The sequence below is a fragment of the Rutilus rutilus genome, assembly GCF_951802725.1.
Source record: "Rutilus rutilus genome assembly, chromosome: 19".
NCBI lineage: Eukaryota > Metazoa > Chordata > Actinopteri > Cypriniformes > Leuciscidae > Rutilus > Rutilus rutilus.
The window spans coordinates 5,726,759-5,745,737 of NC_140232.1; the positions used below are offsets into that span (position 1 = coordinate 5,726,759).

Here is an 18,979-nt window from a genome sequence, read left to right on the forward strand (position 1 = left end):
TGTGCTTTTGTGCAAATGGTGCAGCATCGTTGCAGACTTAAAACTTTTCTAGTCAAAACAGCAGCCTATATATTTTTTATATATATATATATTTTTTTTAAATCATCGCCGTTTTATAATTTTATATTTCAATGATTAATCTCATAACATCATTTGTAAATGCATTTATTCGGCTTTTGCATGAAACCATGCGTAAATGCACTTTTTCCGTGGTATAAATGCCGCTTCAGGTGCGTCCTCTGTGCAGTGTAGTTTAAAAGTTTCCCGGTTTATGCAGTCACGCGCTCTCACAGATATAGCAAAATCCATGCTCAAAATATGTCTTTAAACCAGTTTTACTCTTCGTCGGGTCCAATTGTCACCTAACCCGATGAAAATGTCCCTTCACTGCTCCACCGAACACTTATCTCCTGCTACCGACTGTAATGTTCCACTATGAGGAGCTTCCATGTGACGTGGAGCGGCCGTCTAGCTTTGTGTGTCCATATATGGTCACCTACGTCACGCGGTTGTTCCGTCCCCCCGTTGAACAAGAAAGCGTTGGAGTTCCCTTTGCTCGCAATAGAGTGAGCAGCTCTACACTTGTGCAATCACCACAACCAACAGCATCTCAACATCTACTGCTCCTGAGACAATAACACTTCACAGAAACCATTTACAAAACCTCGCGAAGAGACATCTGCGCGGTGCTCGTCGCGCGCTTGGATACAATTTCAAAGGGATTGAGATCTCTTTCTGACGCTTTTCGAGAGATTTCAGAAGACTGGAGATTGATCGGGACGGAACACCTGTGCGTGCTCATTAATGACAGACTGAAGAACTGCTATGACAGGTAAACTAGCGGACAAGATCCCTATTACCATGAGCAGTTTAATCAACACCATACCTGACAGTCTCTATCCAGAAGAAGACATTCCCACTTCTATGAACATTTTCACAAACCCGGACTCCATTTCGCACTACTCGCAGATGAATACAGGTAAGGGCAAAAAGTTTTGAATCACTTCTCCTCGGTGAGCTGTTCTTGGAGTGTGTGACCTGTTGTGTTTGGCTGGTTCGAGTTCATCCAAGCGGCATCAGTTGTGTTGAAGCCCGCTGAACGCGCGCTGCGCGGCCCCGCAGCACCTGTTAACGCGCGCCTGGTATACGAGTTACAGTAGTTTAGTAGCAGAACTCCTGATACTGCAACAGTTGCTATTTGAGACTATATATTTTGAAGAAGAAAAAAAAAAAGTGTTCAGAATTAGGTTATACTCCTCTCGTACAGATTTTCAAATGTTCGGATTGATCAGGCTTTATTTTCTAGTGCATTTGACTACCGAAATAGCCTACTGAGTAATAATAATAAACGGCATGTGTATGTAGGTCAATTATTTTATGAGATGGCTATTACATATTGATATTGTTATTATAATAAAAATTATTTATGCCATAACATTAGAATGAGCACTGTAGCCTAATTTATAGACAGCCATAGACGCGCATTTTCTCAATGGAATTCTGCGATAAAATTTCGTTTGATTTGTCGCCAAATTGTATTCTATAAAGAAGGTGTGTGAAAGTAGCCTAGATAAAATGTTACAGTCACGTGATATGAGTGTGGACAGGTAATATCAGGTAATAGGTAACATTTCAAGCCCACGCGTCACGGGACACGCGGAAACCCTTCGTTATTCACTGCCAATACATGCACAGTCGTGAAATGTATATTTCATATATTTTAATCTTATCAAATAATGTCAAAAGCCGTTTCGTTTTTCACTGTGCGCTTTAATTCCGTAAAAAAACTCTTAATGTCGGTTTGTCCCCGTAGTATTGCACCAGTCTTATAATCTATTCTGTTGTAAATATTATATTTAGTTATTATATTATTTAAAGGTTTTTGATTAGTCAGTGCTTTATACAGTATTGACCCTGTTTCTGACCCTCCGCACGCGCAGGTGGGCGTTTAGAAGCGCGCTCTTGGTCTTAAAAAAGCTCGGGCCACAACACGTGAAATAAAAAATCTCTAAATTAAAATATATTCAGGCACTGAAGGGTTTATTGCCTGAAATTCACACGCACACTTGTTCTTTGTGTTCTTTTCACTTTATTCGCGCACCCTTTGAAATGTGTGTTCTTTTAAAAAATCATTTCTCCGCACAGTAAAAAAAAAAAAAAGGTCTTTATACATTTTTCTGGAACAGTATTTTTAAACAAGAATCCAGTGAACAATAAAAATATAAATTAAAGCGGACTATTGATTAAGATAATGGTTCCAGAATATGAGGAATTCCTTCCAGCCAGCTCATCGAATTGTTAGAATTTTTCTATATAGCCGTATTGTTTTTCTTATTGTCGCTGATTTTACCTTTTGAACTATCAAAAATATTTCAGCTAAAAGCTTTAATAGTTACTGCAAAAAATGAAATAAAAAATACTGGGAAAAAATCTAAATACGTGGGAATTTTTAGCTCAGTTTTTTTCTATTGGAGTAGCCTAACGCCATTAGCCTTCTTATACCTTAATAATTTGCTAAATTAAATCATCTGGCGAGGAGCTGTGAAATATCGTAGTTATTATTGAGAGTGAAAGCATAAGATCATTCGTCTTCTGATGGAGTTTCATAGAGCCCTTGATGTGGTTTTCACTCTACAGGTCAAAAGAGGCGATGCTTCCCACACTTGCGGGAGAGTATTGACCTCATTTCGTTTATTAAAATATCAAAATGAATTCGAAACATGAATGTTAACTTCCGGCTGAAAACTAGTCCTCTACAAATGCGTGAGTTCTTGGGGAAAAACAAAACAAAAAAAGATTATTTTGAGAATAATTTCTCAAAACATGTAGATTATCTTGCATTTCTTGAGTAGAGTTTATTTTTTAAATCACTAGTTCATCTCACTCAAAATGTAAAATGAAATATAAAATTCCGAATATAGATCTATAAATAGAATATAGAAAAGAAAAAGTTATGGGCTTACCCACTATTGTGATGTGGGTGTAGATTTGATATATTTACTCTTTTATATAGATTTTGAGACTTTTTGTAAGCACACTTCATCGATATCTCCGTTTATCACAATGTGTCAAGGTGACAAACCCTTCATGTTCTTACAAAGTGTCCTATCAAACGCCCCTGTAAAAGATCCCCAACAAGTGTGTGAAATGCATCCCCACACACAGTTTTTCCTTATCGCTTCTCCCTTTCTCTCTGATTTTTGCCCGAATGACTCTTTTCCGTCAGACACAGCACAGCATCTCTTCACACATGTACCCTATGTGTGTTGAACAGATGCGAGGACCATCTGTAATTTCCATTCTGTTTGTTTCTACCGTAAGCCACAATTTGGTGTACACACTGCGATTGCTGTAAGTGCACGTACAAGACTAAACTTAGTGAGCCATCATAAAAAAAAAAATTTCAATTTCAGACATGCGTTGTGATCAGCACTGTATTGTGTTCAACACCATACTTTTGTCAGACATATTAGAAGTGATTGAAGTGACTACAATACATTTTAGAACAGCCGTCAAGTGTCAAGAGACATCTCTCTGAAAAGGTGTGGGAGAGAGAGAGAGAGAGAGAGAGAGAGAAAGAGAGACTATAAGAGTAACAGTGATGTCAGTCGTGACATCTTGCCGTATACAGAGAAGCCAAGTAAGTTCCAGTCCTACAATTGATACGCAGCCATTTAGATTTCGTGATAGAAAGACAATAAGTTGGCGAGGGAGGTGAGAGGTATTCACTGGAGTCTCGAATCGCTTTGCACTTCTGATTTCGTCAAAGATCAATATCCACGCCTTCATTTGGACTGATGTGCTTCACTTTCTTCTCTTTTTGTTTGGAACAGGCGATTAACAGAGGCATGCCAAGATGTTGTTTTTGAGACCAACTTAAGAATAAAGTTATAAAACGAGCAGGAGAAAGTTAAGTCAGTAGTTAGACTATTAGTATATATATATATATTCTCCTAGAGACTCCTAGAACTTTTCCACTAGTCACTTTCCCATGCATGAATCCTTTGAGCACTCTTTGGTGTGCAGTCTGAATTGACGTGTCCATTCTGACCCACAGATAATATCATGGACTTGGGGATGGGCGGCGAGAAGGGCAGCGGAGAAATTCAGTACGGCTCCGGGAGTTTCCAGTCTGGCCGAAGTGGACAAACCGTCACCTACCTTGGCAAGTTTGCGTTCGACACCCCTCCGTCAGGCAGCATCGGAGGCTCGGGTTGGTGTCCGGACAACAACATCATCAGTCTGGTGAGTGCGGGAATCCTGGGGGTGTCACCGTCACCTGGGAACATCACCACCCAGACGTCTTCGTCGGGCGGCAGCATGGGCGGCCAGTCGTCAGACATGGATCAGGTTTACGCGCCACCCCTCCCTGCCTACTCCACCTGTGGAGAGATATACCCAGAACAGGTGTCGTTCCACCACAGCCCCGCCACGTCCTCGTCTTTGCCCTACCCGAGCTCCGACTACCACACCACCTCCAAGCCGGGCATGGACGGAAGTCTCTTTTCCATGATCCCAGACTACAACCTCTTCCATCACCAGGGAGACGTAGGGGTGATGGAGCATAAACCCTTCCAAACCATGGACCCTATACGAGTGAACCCACCTCCCATAACTCCCCTCGAGACCATTCGAGCCTTTAAGGATAAGCAACAGATCCATCCCAGCTTTCTCGGTGGGCAACAGCACATTTCCCAACACCATCAACCCTCTCAGACTCTTGCCCTCAAACCAATTCGACCAAGAAAGTACCCCAACCGGCCGAGCAAAACGCCCGTCCACGAGCGCCCGCACGCCTGTCCGGCGGAGAACTGCGACCGGCGCTTTTCCAGATCCGACGAGTTGACGCGCCACCTGCGCATCCACACGGGACACAAACCCTTCCAGTGCCGCATCTGCATGCGGTCCTTCAGTCGCAGCGACCACCTGACGACACACATCCGCACGCACACCGGCGAGAAGCCCTTCTCCTGCGAGTTCTGCGGACGCAAGTTTGCACGGAGCGACGAGCGGAAGAGGCACGCCAAGGTGCACCTGAAACAGAAGGACAAGAAACCCACGGACAAGGGGAGTAGCGCTGGGGCCGGGGGGAGCCACACTTCTCCTCCCAGTTCCTGTGGGAGCGCGGGACCCAGCAGTGCCAATATCATGACCGTCACCACTTGTGCATGAGATGGACTCGCCAAGTAAGACTGCGAGGAGCAAAGAAAAGTGACGGTTTCTTTCTCCTCTTAAATACACTTGACTCTTGAACTCTCTCCCTCTCACATTGCCCATCCATTTGCTACGGTTTTCATTGATCGCGGTGGCATGTTTCTGTAGCCACTATTGTTTTAGGTCAAACGAGTGGGGAATAAGTGGACTAGTGTTGCATGGATGGGAAGGAGAAGGCGGTAAAGATGATGGTTGAAGCAGTTAGGTCACTCGACAGAAAGAGCACTTCATAAGGGTTCGACTCTCAGCTCCGGGGACCAGAGCAATCTCTGGAGATTTTAGGCTTTTCAGTTTTGATTTTATTTTTCTAGTTTTATTTTTCTTGTATATCGGTTTGTCAGTGAGTTGTCAGATAAAAGTGCACTTTCATTTGCTTAATGTTTTGCCGTCTTTTGTTAATTATTTAATGTTTCTGCGTTATTGTTGTTGTTTTTCAACAGAATGTGCCAAATGTATTTAAATACAGCAGACAGTTTTCTTTTTTTTTTGTATTAATCTAATAACTTCATTTCAGATGTTGATTTGGGGAAAGCCTATATGAGCTCTGAAGGCTCAAGGAGACTGAGTTTCAGGTGAACTTTAAAAGTCTGCTGCATTATATTGATATTTCGAAATCCCGTCTGTACAAGTAAGGGATGCGAATGGCGTTTGTTATCAGCAATGGACTTTCAGTGCAATAAAAAAGAAAAACAACAACAACAACAATAACAAAACAGTCTGGCTCACTTCCACAAGTTTACTTTCTAGGGATGAAATTAAGACACAGCTGTGGCCTTTACCTGTTTCGCTTCATTTAGTGCGCAAAGAGCCAAACCTGCAGTTCTGCAAACGATCCGATCCAAACATTTTTGCCTTTCTGTTCTTGCTACCTGTATCCCTGCATGCATCTAATATCATGTTTTTGCCAGTACTGAAAAGATTGCATCAGTCATGATTGAAGACCCACAGCAATATGCATCCAATTCAAACCATGGAGACTGTCAACGGGGGCTACTTTGTCCTTTTGTTGTCCTTATTGTCATTGTTTTACCGGACAGTTGTGTTTCCTGCTTTCATCCTCCAATATTCTTCATCGGGTCCCTTTTTATGCACATTATATATTCAGCACGCATTTTAACACACATGTACAAACGGTTTTCAAAAAAAAACGAAATCAGCCAAAACGATGGTAATGCTTGCCTGTGAGCATCACCACTGGGCAGGATTGATCTTAGGAGTCATTGTTTTGCATTTTTGCCGGCTGAGGCCTGCCTGCTATATGCATGCCATTCAAGATGTTTTTGGATGGGAACAGTTTCGACATTTATACTGCTCTCAGGGGCAGAACCGTAATGTGGTATCTCCACGGTTACTCATATCTGGATCATGCCTAGAGATTCTGAATATTAACGACGAGAACGAGAGGGGGTTTTGTACAGATAATTATACAAACATATTACTACATGTTTTCTACTTGGAATGTACAAAGCAATGTCTTTCAGTATTACAATGTTTGTCCGTGCTCGTGTGTGTGTGTGTGCGCGTGCGTGTGCGTGTGTGTGCTAATGCATACATTTACATTGACTGAATGTTGAAACAAAAGATGTGTTTACATTTTTGTTTTCTTTCTTTCTTCTGTTTTTGAGATTGTGACTGTACATAGTGCAGAATGTTTTTTAAGTGTGTGTGTGTGTGTGTGTGTGTGTGTGTGCGTGCAGGAAAAATCGAGTATTGACTGTGTCAAATGTGATGCATTCTTCAGCATTTCTTTAAAGTCTCAAATATTAACTGTTATTAATGCAACATTGCAAATGATGACTTGCGGACACACTGAATGATGTGTTTAATAAATGAATAAACAGTAAGATTATTTGGTGAAAAAAAGCAAAGCAAAATCTGTGTATCTCATTACCTTATAAGCAAACTATGCATACAAATCATTTAGCATATCATAAATATATAGCACTACCATTTAGTTTACTGCAGTTATGTTTAACAAATTTAATGTTGAGTTTTCAATAAAAAACCACACTTCACTTGGCTTACATTCCCACAAAAAAATTGAAATCTTCCATGTCATACTCTTGGTAGGCTCTCACCATCTTAGGCAAACAACTTGCGCAACAGAATTACATTTTTTTGAATAACATTAGAACAGTGGTATTTAAGGATTATTTTGGATTCTGAATAATTAAACATACCCAAATATTTCGACCAATATGTGACAGTCCGTAATTAAAAATGCAGCTCCTTCTAGGCAATTTAGAAAATGTTCATCAGGTTATAGCTCTTGCATCCGAGATAAAAAAATAAATGCAGTGTTTATCTGGGGTGCAAAACGGTAATGATACAAACCAAATATTGATCCATAAAACTCATCTACATACCGCTGAAATTTGCCGAAAGCTAAACAAGCATTCTGAATGTATACATTGGCATTATTGTCTTGAATAATGCATCGAAATGGCAGAATGTCAGAGTTGTGTACACAAGTTAGTTTGTACCTCTTAACCTCTCTCAATGTAACTGAAGAATATTACAGTGCTTTCTGATTGGAGAGTGTAAATGTTGAGTTATATCATGTAATATCGGGTTCTGTTCAAGGTCCCTCCTCAGCCTTTTTTAGAGAGATATCCTCATTTCTAAAGCACACATGCTATGAGAACTATTGTTTTTAAGAAATAATACATACAAAAACAGCTTCTGGCTTTTTTTTTTTTTTTTTTTATCTGTTATTTTTCTTTTTTTTCTTTCTGTGCCAAGACACATCAGAATGCAGGGCCAAACTGCAGCGGTAAAAATAGGCAAGCTGTTCTTACAGATCAGATACGATACCCGGTGGAGTTGTGTGTATGCGTGTAGGTTTCTCCAGTTTGAGGAGAGCATTTTACATTAGGAGCTGAAAACTTATAGAGATTCAAAGAGAAATTAGAATGTGCGCAAGTAATTCTAATGTAAAACTCAATGTCCATCATAATAACTCTGATTTTATTATATGCTACTACAAGTAAAAGTCTTCCTCATAAAGTTCTGTGAAGCAACAAGCAATCGTGACCTCCGGAAAACTTGTGTGTGTGTGTGTGTGTGTGTGTGTGCGTGTGTGTTTGTGTTTTGAGCATGCGTGCATGCTTCTGTATATCTGTGCTGAGTGCTTCCATGTCCATATTTTCCTTTGTTTTTTAATATGTGAGTCAATGTCATTAGAATGAATTGCAGTGTCTCAACATCATTTGCATTTAACCTAGGACTTTGTGAACGTTTACTAAGGAGTCGATCTGTTTTTTGGGGTAAATAGATATCGTGACGAGTCTCACAACAACACCCCCCCACCCCCACCCCCCTCCTCGTCATGGTCTCAGCATGACTGTTCACCGTCCGGCTTTGGATCAGAGCCAGGATGAACAGCCTTGTTTGTCCCAAACTTGCAGGCTTGGCTGCTCTGGAACAATATGCACAGAGGAGCGAACAGAGATGTAAATGTGGCCCTAGTCAGCTCTGAAGCAGGCCCTGTTTCACACACTGATTCACTGTTGTTTACCTGATTATTTTGCTCCCTGTAACCCTCTCATTATGGCCGGTCATTAAAGACATTCACCATGACGCTGTCCACTGCGCTGTACATGATCAGAGACATCTTCTCTACAAAAAAAACAACAACAAAAAAAACAGAAGGGAAAGAAGAAAGTCATCTTTATTGATGCTCATCCGTTCTCATAATTTTTGCGGTTTATAGTGTGCAAATAAATAATTTGTTGTGTGGCTGATATTTTGGTATCCGTATTCTTTTTTTTCCTGGACTGTATCTCTTACTGCATGTCTTGCATGTCTCTTTTCAGATGGAGGCACTTAGAGTTGTTCGTGGTCACTTTTATGAGTGTGAGAGACACAACCATGGGATTTAGCTCAGTAGAAGAAAGGATCTTTTGATACGTTTTTACCTCCTGTTACTTCCATTGCCTTATAATAAGGCCCAGTGGTAAAGTCTTTTAATTGTTCACAAAATTAATTGATGTTATCCTTTTGTGGAGAGGAAATGTTCACTTGGCTTCTGATTTTGTTGTAAATTAAATGTTTTCCAGTTGATGCGTACTTGAATACACACCTGAATAAAATACAACTGAATCCATTTTTGATTGTCTTTTTTGTGTTGCACATTTAAAAAACAAACTATGCAAACTGGAAACATTAAGAATAAATGACCAAAATGGGTTTTCTGAATACATACATTTTACAAAATAAGAATAAATTATAATACTATTTAATATTTATGGCTATATATATATAGAACAATAACTATAAAATATTCAGAAAGTGATTCCAACTATATTGTTCCTGCGTGTTGTTGTAGTGTGGATTCTCATAGGACTTTATAATTACAGTTATCGTTATCACACTTGGTGTGAAAGGCCATTATCGTAGTTATGTGAACGGGCATTGAAATATTTCATAAATAGAACCCTTCATTACACGAGGCCTTTAATTGCTCAACACAAATCTTATATTTCAACCTGAACTCCAACATTTCTCATCAGATTTAACCATTTTACGCACTCAGGTAAGGTTACCTGAGCTTCATTGTGTCACGATGTGTTTACTTCTACTTAGGCTACTAAATATTTTCAGGAGAAACATTTGAGACAAAGTTCAAAGGCCAACTTAAACTAACATACCTGAGAACTCAAACTTCCCAGAGCTTTGAAAAGCAACTTCCGACTCCGAGTAATAACACTTTTACACTGAATTTAGAAAACCTTATGAATGTTTTCTCGATCAGTCGACAGTCGTTATAGGCTACGCTTTCTTTAAAGAATGCACGAAAATAACGCTGCAAATAAATCACTAAGCGGAACTAAGATTATATGTATCATTACAATAATTTGGTTATTTTACAATCATTATATATAAACGCATTCTAATCTCAGTGTGTGTGAATGGCTCGCGCGATACCTGTTGCGCGCTTGTAGTTTGACCTCTTCGCTTTCCGTAGTTTAAATCCTCTCGACCTCTGACTTGCAGTAAACTTCTCTACTTCCTGCTCGCTGTCCGACTCTCAAAAGCCTGAAAAGGCGATGTTTTTAACAGAAAGGGATTACATTTCGATTGATTTGGACTGAATTTGAGCACAAGATGAGCTGGTATGTATCACAACGCCTATGTGGATTAATAAATACTAATAAATCGGTTGTTTACGAGCGACGTGAAGTGCCGCTGGTTGTGTTTCAATACACAGTGAACTGCCTACCTAGGCTGCACTTCGAGCGTTCGAACACAACTACAGTGCTGTCTGGTGAGGCAGCGCGCGTGCTTTTGACACACAGCCGTTGACTGTGGCTAGCGAGCTAATTTAACCGTGTTTGAGCTTACGAATGAGTTTAAACAACCCATTTAAACTCCGAAAAGCGATGTTTGGTTGTTGATCATTCAGATTTGTTTGAAATGTTCAGTATTTCACGCTTTCATCCTATCTCTGTTGTTAGCATATAGTGTCTTTCCCTAGTTACAGTAGCTAAGTTGGCTCTCAAGTCCTCAGAGACACAATGTTTACAGTTTGATGTATCAATGTTCCACTTCTTATATAACGTTACTTTATGAGTATAAGTTATTTGATTCTTATTTTGAGCTCATTTAATTATACAAGAGTATCAAATGTAGATATGTGATATGTGTGGGTCAATGACGTGACGCCTAAATTTTCTGTCCGATTGCATTTTTTCAGGCAAAAATGGGTTTAAATGCCTAAAAAGATACTGTATATTTATAGTACCTCTCCCATGTATGTACTCACTTTAACTTTTAAAAAACCTTTACTTATTTGTTATTTTTTTTGTTATTTAAAGTGTCAAAACATCATGTGGTGCGACCGTCCGGCCATAACTTCTGTTTTGAAAACGTCTTTGAAATTACTCAGAATTTATTCAAATTTATTTTCTGCACTATTTGGCATGATTTCCAAAATGTTTTGTAATCCTTTAAAAAAATTCAAAGCATTTGTATTTATATTTCCATCATAATATACAAACAAACTTTGTCCGATGATGTCCATTTTATGAAATATCATGTGGCGCGACCATCAAGGAACTACCATTTTGGGACTTATATGTTGAAAACTATTCAAACACAGGAAGTTACATCATAAACCAATTTACCAAGGGCCCATGGAAGCAGCAAGCAGGTTTGTAATTCTCTCAAATTGGAAAAAAAATAAACCTTTGTAATGGTTGGTATGTAGTTGCCACATTTGGATGTCATGTGGTATGACCTCAAAAAACTTTTTATATTAAAGTTATTTCTACAAATATATATTTTTATTATAAATTTCATAGTGACCTTTTTCTGCAAGCTATATTGTTTTGTTTAGGTGGCCAATTATGTGCCTGTAAATTATGACTGAATGTGAAAATATCATGTGGTGCGACCAAATATCATGTGGTGCGACCACTGCAGACTGTTTTCCATGATAGATATATGTCCTAGATTGGCAGTTTTATGCTTTTATATTCAATTGACGGTTTATATAAAAAAAGTACTTTACTTTAGTATCATTTGGAATAGATTTTTATGCAATTTGGGATCTTTTTTATAGATTTCAGACAGTTTGTGTTTACTCTTTGTACAATATGAGAAAAATGCAACAAAAAAAATTAGAGCATGTAATTTCAGTTTAGTAATAATGCATTTATTAGTAGTGTATTTATTATTGCCTATTTATTTATTTAAAATTATTTTAATCTATTTTACCAGATGCCACTGCCAAGCGAAAAAATTCTAACCCTGCAGCAAGAGCAGAGTACTTTGATAGGAGAAGAGTGAAATATTATTACAGTTTAAAATATCTGTTTTCTATGTGAATATATAGTAAACTGTAATTTATTCCTATGATCAAAGCTGAATTTTCAGCATCGTTACTCCAGTTTTCAGTGTCACATGATCCTTCAGATATAATTCTAATATGTAACCCTATAGACCACAAAACCACTCAATGGGTCAATGTCACATGGGTAAATTTTTTGAAATTGAGATTTATACATCATATGAAAGCTGAATAAATAAGCTTTCCATTGATGTATGATTTGTTAAGATAGAACAATATTTGGCCGATACAACTGAAAATCTGGAATCTGAGGGTACTACAAAATCGAAACATTGAGAAAATCGCCTTTAAAGTTGTCCATTTATGTTTGCAATATTGCTATATTCACTCTCAAAAATAAATGTTTAGAAATTTATGGTAGGACATTTACTAAATATAAAACATGATCTTTATTTAATATCCTAATGATTTTTTTGGAATAAAAGAAAAATCGATAATTTTGACCCATACAATGTATTGTTGGCTATTGCCACAAATACCCCGTGCGACTTGTGACTGGTTTTGTGATCCAGGGTCACTAATGATTTGCTGCTCAAGAAACATTTCTGATTATTATCAATGTTCATATTTTTTTTTGGAAACTGTGATACATTTTTCATACATGTCAGGATTATTTGATGAATATAAAGTTCAAAAGAACAGCATTTATTTGAAATAGAATCTTTCGTAACATTATAGCCTGCTCCTGAATGTGACACTGAATGTGTCCTTGATTAATAAAGTATTAATTACTATAAAAAAACTATTGACCCCAAATGTTACCTGTATACAATACTTTTATGAAATAATTTATATCTATAACATTATTATTTGTTAGAAAGAAATTCTAAGTCAAGTTAAATTAAATGGTGCACTTGTGTTTGTGAAGTGATTTTTTTTTATAAAAGTGAGTTCATAAAATGTTTATGTTCAGGAAAATTCTGTGAAATTTGTATAAAATCTGGTTTAAATAAAAAAAATTGTATAAAATGTATTGTTCATTGATCTCTTTAAATAGATTTTTAACTATATAAGGTTTTCGTGTCATTTGGAGCGACCACTTATCATGTGGTGCGACCAATAAAAGCTATCACTGTATTAAATTTAAAATAAAATATCTTATTTCTGTGGCTGAAATATGAATCACTGATACAGTATGCTTTAGTAAATTATATTTTTAAAACATTTCTATCAGTTTTATGCGATTTACAGGAAAAATAAGTCTGTTAACTGCATTTTAGAAGGCGACTGAAATTGCAGAACAAAAATATGAGATCATTATATACAAAAACTCAAAAGAAATTCAAATACTCTGTTTTTAAACACTTTAATTACTGAGAACATGTAAAAAAAAAAATACATTAATGTTAAGGAAATTAATTAATTTTAAGATAAATCGCGGTCGCCCCACATGACATTTTTTAAGCCTATGGACAATTCATCTAGATGAAAAAACACTAAAATCACTTAATTTAAATTTTTTATTTTAATTTTTATGTACACAACATTCTTAATGATTGAACAATTGCAATATATATTGTTAATTTTCGTATTTTAAAATTGGCCTGTTGAAAATCCTTATACGTCATTGACCCGTGTACATTATTTACAATGGGTTTTGCAGTCTGGAACAGGAACATTTCATGTATTCTGTATTTAGAAAACCATAAGAACTCATGATAAACCAGTAGCCTTCACTGATCTGAAGTACCTATAATGTAATATCACAAACTATAAATCCAAAGAACTATTACAGTACACGTGAATCTAGATCCCAAGGATGTTCTTTGCTAAGGTGTCTTCAGAAGAACCTATTTTTAAGTGTATAGTTCCCTTCATCAGTCTCTGAGTCGGTGTTTCACTAGATTCCAGTAAACTAGAGACTTTAAAGCATTTGTTTTAGGTTGAACACAATGGACCACTGTCGACTTGTGTAGTTTTGCCTTGTCAGTTTGTTTTGCTTTCATCAAGATGTAAGAGAACTTAGGAAAGACATTGCCATTAGGCTAAACTACAAAGGTTTGCCGGATTTGTGTTTAGATAACATAATAATTTGCCGTGCTGCTCCAGCAAATACACAGTGATTTTGTGATGATTATGTTTTTCAGTTCAGTGGCGCTTATATGTTCATCATGCCATTTGTAATGCTGTATTGTAATCGTTACGTCCACTACAGTGACACTTGACAGCTGGCATTTAAAATTTCATGTGCATCCTTTAATAAATGTCTGTTTCTGTAAATGCCTGTAAAGTCGTAATGTAAGGAAAATAGCAACACTTTTTTTTTCGTTGCATATTGTGACGGACATCCGAGTCGAATGAATTTTCGAAAAAGAAAAAAAGGTTATACTTTATTTTAAGGTGTCATTGTTACAGTGTAATTATTTAAGTACTGAGTAATAATAATTAACAACATGTACTTACTATAGTGTTAGGGTATGATTAGTGTTTGATTGAGGGTTAGTTGTGTGTAATTATGCCTAATTTACTGTTATTATTATAGTAAGTGCATGTAACACGTGTAACAAGGACACTAAAATAAAGTGTGACCGAAAAAAATGTACGTGACTTGGTTCTGTGCATCTGTTGTTGATTGGATGAAGGCAGATCTGAATGTGAGCTTGAAGTCGATTGTAAGAAAGAGACAAAGTTTAAGCTGAAGATTTTGATTTATAATTACACGGTCAAACAAACAAAAGATTTGCATGGTTGAAAAGTTCCGAATAAAATCAAAAATAGAAAACAGGTTTGGTGATTTTCCGATTCATGCCGACTTTAATATCATGTAATTGTCCAATGATAACTTGATTAGACTGCATGCAGCAAAGCTGACTTGGCTCTTTAAGGTCACAGTTTGAACGATTGGCATAATGTGAATGAACTTGGGATGCTGAGAAGAACAGGCATGTATTTGTTTTGGCTCATGGCTTTGTGGCCACACTAGAGCGATCCAGTAACAGGCAAAAATGAGTTTAGTCATAATTCATAAAGTCCACTCTGGCTGAAACGATTGAGCATTTTAACGTCACAGAACATCAAAACGTCATTCTTTAAAGAGTCCAGTCCAAAGCAGAGACGGGATCGCTTTTCTGGCCTTTCCTTTTGACGTATTTAACATTCTGCCATTTGCTTTGTCAGAGGTTGGACTTTGGAAACTGAATCGGCGTCACAGGGCTCTACTGAAAGGTCAGTGGCCAGCAGAGGATGCTTCCTCTCCAGTGTGCTTAGTGTTGGGGTGAAGGCCCTGGTGAAAGAATCCTTTATGAACCAGGCTGACCCACTTCATTCATTCAGGGCCTCTTGCTAGATAGAGTGACGTGGTCGTTCTGACACTGGGGTCGCCCTGAAAACAATTACCGCTCCCTAGTCGTCAACCAAGCCTCTGTACTCCTCGGAGATAAGATCCCGGCGTAAAACTGCAGTCCCAACAGATAGAGCTTCCATTAGCTGGCTTCTCCGCTCGGGCTGATGTGTAGCGTGAGTCAAGTTCGCCTGTTCTCCGCGTAATTTTTGCTGCAAGTCTGAACTAGGCTTTTGTTCGTGCTTCTGTCACTTGCACGTCTGCGATTGTGCTGATAGCGTAAAGCCTTCGAGTCCAGAACAGGGCACCTTTCATGATTCTGTCAGTGTGAATGGAGAGGATTTTTGTTTAGGTCGACTTGAAAGTGTCATTTAGTATCTCTGCAGGAATACCAGAAGTCATGTAACGCTTTATTTTAATTGGAAAGATCACATGAGTTGGCCAAATGGGTCAGGCCTTGAGCATGAATTTGTAGGATTTGGGGCATAAGCTATAAAAAAAATCCATCCATCCATCCATCCATCCATCCATCCATCCATCCATCCATCCATCCATCCATCCATCCATCCATCCATCCATCCATCCATCCATCCATCCATCCATCCATCCATCCATCCATCCATCCATCCATCCATCCATCCATCCATCCATCCATCCATCCATCCATCCATCCATCCATCCATCCATCCATCCATCCATCCATCCATCCATCCATCCATCCATCCATCCATCCATCCATCCATCCATCCATCCATCCATCCATCCATCCATCCATCCATCCATCCATCCATCCATCCATCCATCCATCCATCCATCCATCCATCCATCCATCCATCCATCCATCCATCCATCCATCCATCCATCCATCCATCCATCCATCCATCCATCCATCCATCCATCCATCCATCCATCCATCCATCCATCCATCCATCCATCCATCCATCCATCCATCCATCCATCCATCCATCCATCCATCCATCCATCCATCCATCCATCCATCCATCCATCCATCCATCCATCCATCCATCCATCCATCCATCCATCCATCCATCCATCCATCCATCCATCCATCCATCCATCCATCCATCCATCCATCCATCCATCCATCCATCCATCCATCCATCCATCCATCCATCCATCCATCCATCCATCCATCCATCCATCCATCCATCCATCCATCCATCCATCCATCCATCCATCCATCCATCCATCCATCCATCCATCCATCCATCCATCCATCCATCCATCCATCCATCCATCCATCCATCCATCCATCCATCCATCCATCCATCCATCCATCCATCCATCCATCCATCCATCCATCCATCCATCCATCCATCCATCCATCCATCCATCCATCCATCCATCCATCCATCCATCCATCCATCCATCCATCCATCCATCCATCCATCCATCCATCCATCCATCCATCCATCCATCCATCCATCCATCCATCCAATATTAGTGTTACGGAAGTTTTCTACAGTTTTTAAGGGTGTGTTCACACTTATAGTTCAGTTCTCTTGGATCGTATGGTCTCTGGACCAAAAAAGAGAATGATAGCTGCTTCTTTAGGTTCGTTGTTAAAAATGACTAGGGATGTAACGATACCCTCATGTCACGATTCGATACATATCACAATACTGAACTCACGATACAATATTATTGCGATACTCCAAGACATATGATAAAAGGTTGGCAAAAAATGAACTGTTGATTAAAATGCTAAATTTGATATTACGTTGTGGGTGTAAATGAATTGGCTTGGTAACCCAATGCACAGGACAATAGAGACACCAGAATAGAAATATTCATGATTCTGAAGGTGAAAATACAGAATTAATTTAGATGAATATGCTTTTGCACTCTGTCACTGACTAGATATATTTAAAATAATGTAGGCCACTTTTTACTGGGAACAAGACATTTGGCATTATCAGGACCCACAAATATTCCCCCATTGAATTGTTCTACATTATATTCAACATTATATATAGTAGTTTAATGTAGTACTGACACCAAAACTCTGAAAAGTTAGAATTTTCTCACACAGTAATTTTTATTTTGGGTGAACTATCCACAATACATATTGTTGCATTTTTGTATTGCGATATATTGTGACACGATATTTTGTTACACCCCTAAAAATGACTGTTAATGCGAAGCGACCCAGGACTAAATGTATCATTTTCCTTTTTTTTTTGGTCTGGAGCAAGATAACCTAACTACAAGTGTGAACTACGTCTCCAAACTCATTTATAGCAGACCTCTAAAGTTTTAGCTAGAAATGGGTCTTACACTAGAACCAGACATGATGCCACAAATTGCGTCACTCTTCCACGTTAATCACGAGTTTCCTGACCAGCCACAACTGTAATGAACTGAAATGTTTTTGCTCTGTCGGGCTGGGAAATCCCGCCCACAGTAAAATCTCACTGGTCCATAATTCTGCTCCACATATTGAGCATTAAATATGTTCTGTTTGGCTGTCATTTCTTTCACCTCTGAGTAAAGACAGTGTTAGAGAGGTTGTCTTAACTGTATACTATAAACATGCATTAAGTTGTGCAGCACAAGTTTTAATTACAGTTTCTAAATTTTCAAAACTGAAACCAAAAATACTCCGAGAGTGGCCATCATGTGACCATTATCTCTTCAGACACCACCTGATGTCCACAGTTTCTACACTGAGTTTGGATGGTCAACGCTGTAATTAACGGATTAAAATGGACGGTTAATTACCACTCATTACCGTCTTGTTTTGATGTCCAAAAGACGCCATTGGTTGACATAACAAACTCAGTGTTTAGCAGCAGCAGCAGCAGCAGCATCCCTGTAATGATATCATGCACAAATTTGCACACCAAAATGACGTGATGCCACACAGGATACTGTCGTGAACAGTATCTCCATAAATAATATTTCATATTCTGTCTCAGTCACTATACCGCAGACAGGAAGTTCCTGTAATAAACCCCCTGGTATTTTCCCATAATCCTTTAAATATCTCTGATATCAGAATTACTTAAGAGAAAGTTAGATGATAAAAGCATGTATTGAAAGACATATTTGACAATCTTTTAAGTTAAATAAACATTTCAGTGTTGATTGATTGCTTTTTACGAAGTCTGCAAGTAATGCACCTAAATCCACTCACTTACTTTACTGCAACAGCAGGGATAATGATCCTAACGTGTGTTAATATTGCATCTTGTTTTAAGTTTTTTTCTTCCTTCCTTCATTTTATGTGACCTCTTTAAGAGCATGGGATCGGATTGTACGGTCTAACCGCTTACTTAAATAAGGGCTGTATGTAAAAATGGCCTTGTATGCGAAGAACCTTCGCTGCAGATTCCCACAGTACAAAATCATCCCACTGAATTTCTTCCTTCCTGTCAGAACCTTGACATCTTGTCAAGCCTTGACATTCTGACTTACAGCAGCCTGGTTAAACTATCCCACAGCTCGGGTGTTAATATGGTAATCTTTATTAGTAGATTCTGAAGGAATAGTTAATCACCAACTGAACAGTCTGTCATCGTTTATTCACCCTGTTTCCCAGCTCATAAGACTGACTTCCATGAAACACAAAATTAGTTTTCTTAGATTTACTTCTCTTTTTCCATTTAACAAAA

The 18,979-nt window shown here is 38.4% G+C and overlaps 2 protein-coding genes across 2 annotated transcripts in view; both read left to right on the forward strand.

Annotated features, from left to right (window-relative positions):
• The first annotated feature begins 558 nt into the window (after positions 1-558).
• egr3 (early growth response 3) lies at positions 559-7,070 on the forward strand. Its single transcript, XM_084389862.1, has 2 exons — positions 559-979; positions 4,058-7,070. The coding sequence occupies exons 1-2, from the start codon at positions 826-828 to the stop codon at positions 5,170-5,172; spliced, it is 1,269 nt and encodes a 422-aa protein (XP_084245988.1). The 5' UTR covers positions 559-825; the 3' UTR covers positions 5,173-7,070.
• Positions 7,071-10,118: 3,048 nt separating this feature from the next.
• Positions 10,119-18,979, forward strand: part of bin3 (bridging integrator 3) — a 62,448-nt gene continuing 53,587 nt past the window's right edge. The window contains exon 1 of the mRNA XM_084389276.1: positions 10,119-10,328. Within this exon, the coding sequence (XP_084245402.1) occupies positions 10,321-10,328 (8 nt within the window). The 5' untranslated portion in view covers positions 10,119-10,320. The remainder of the gene's footprint in view (positions 10,329-18,979) is intronic.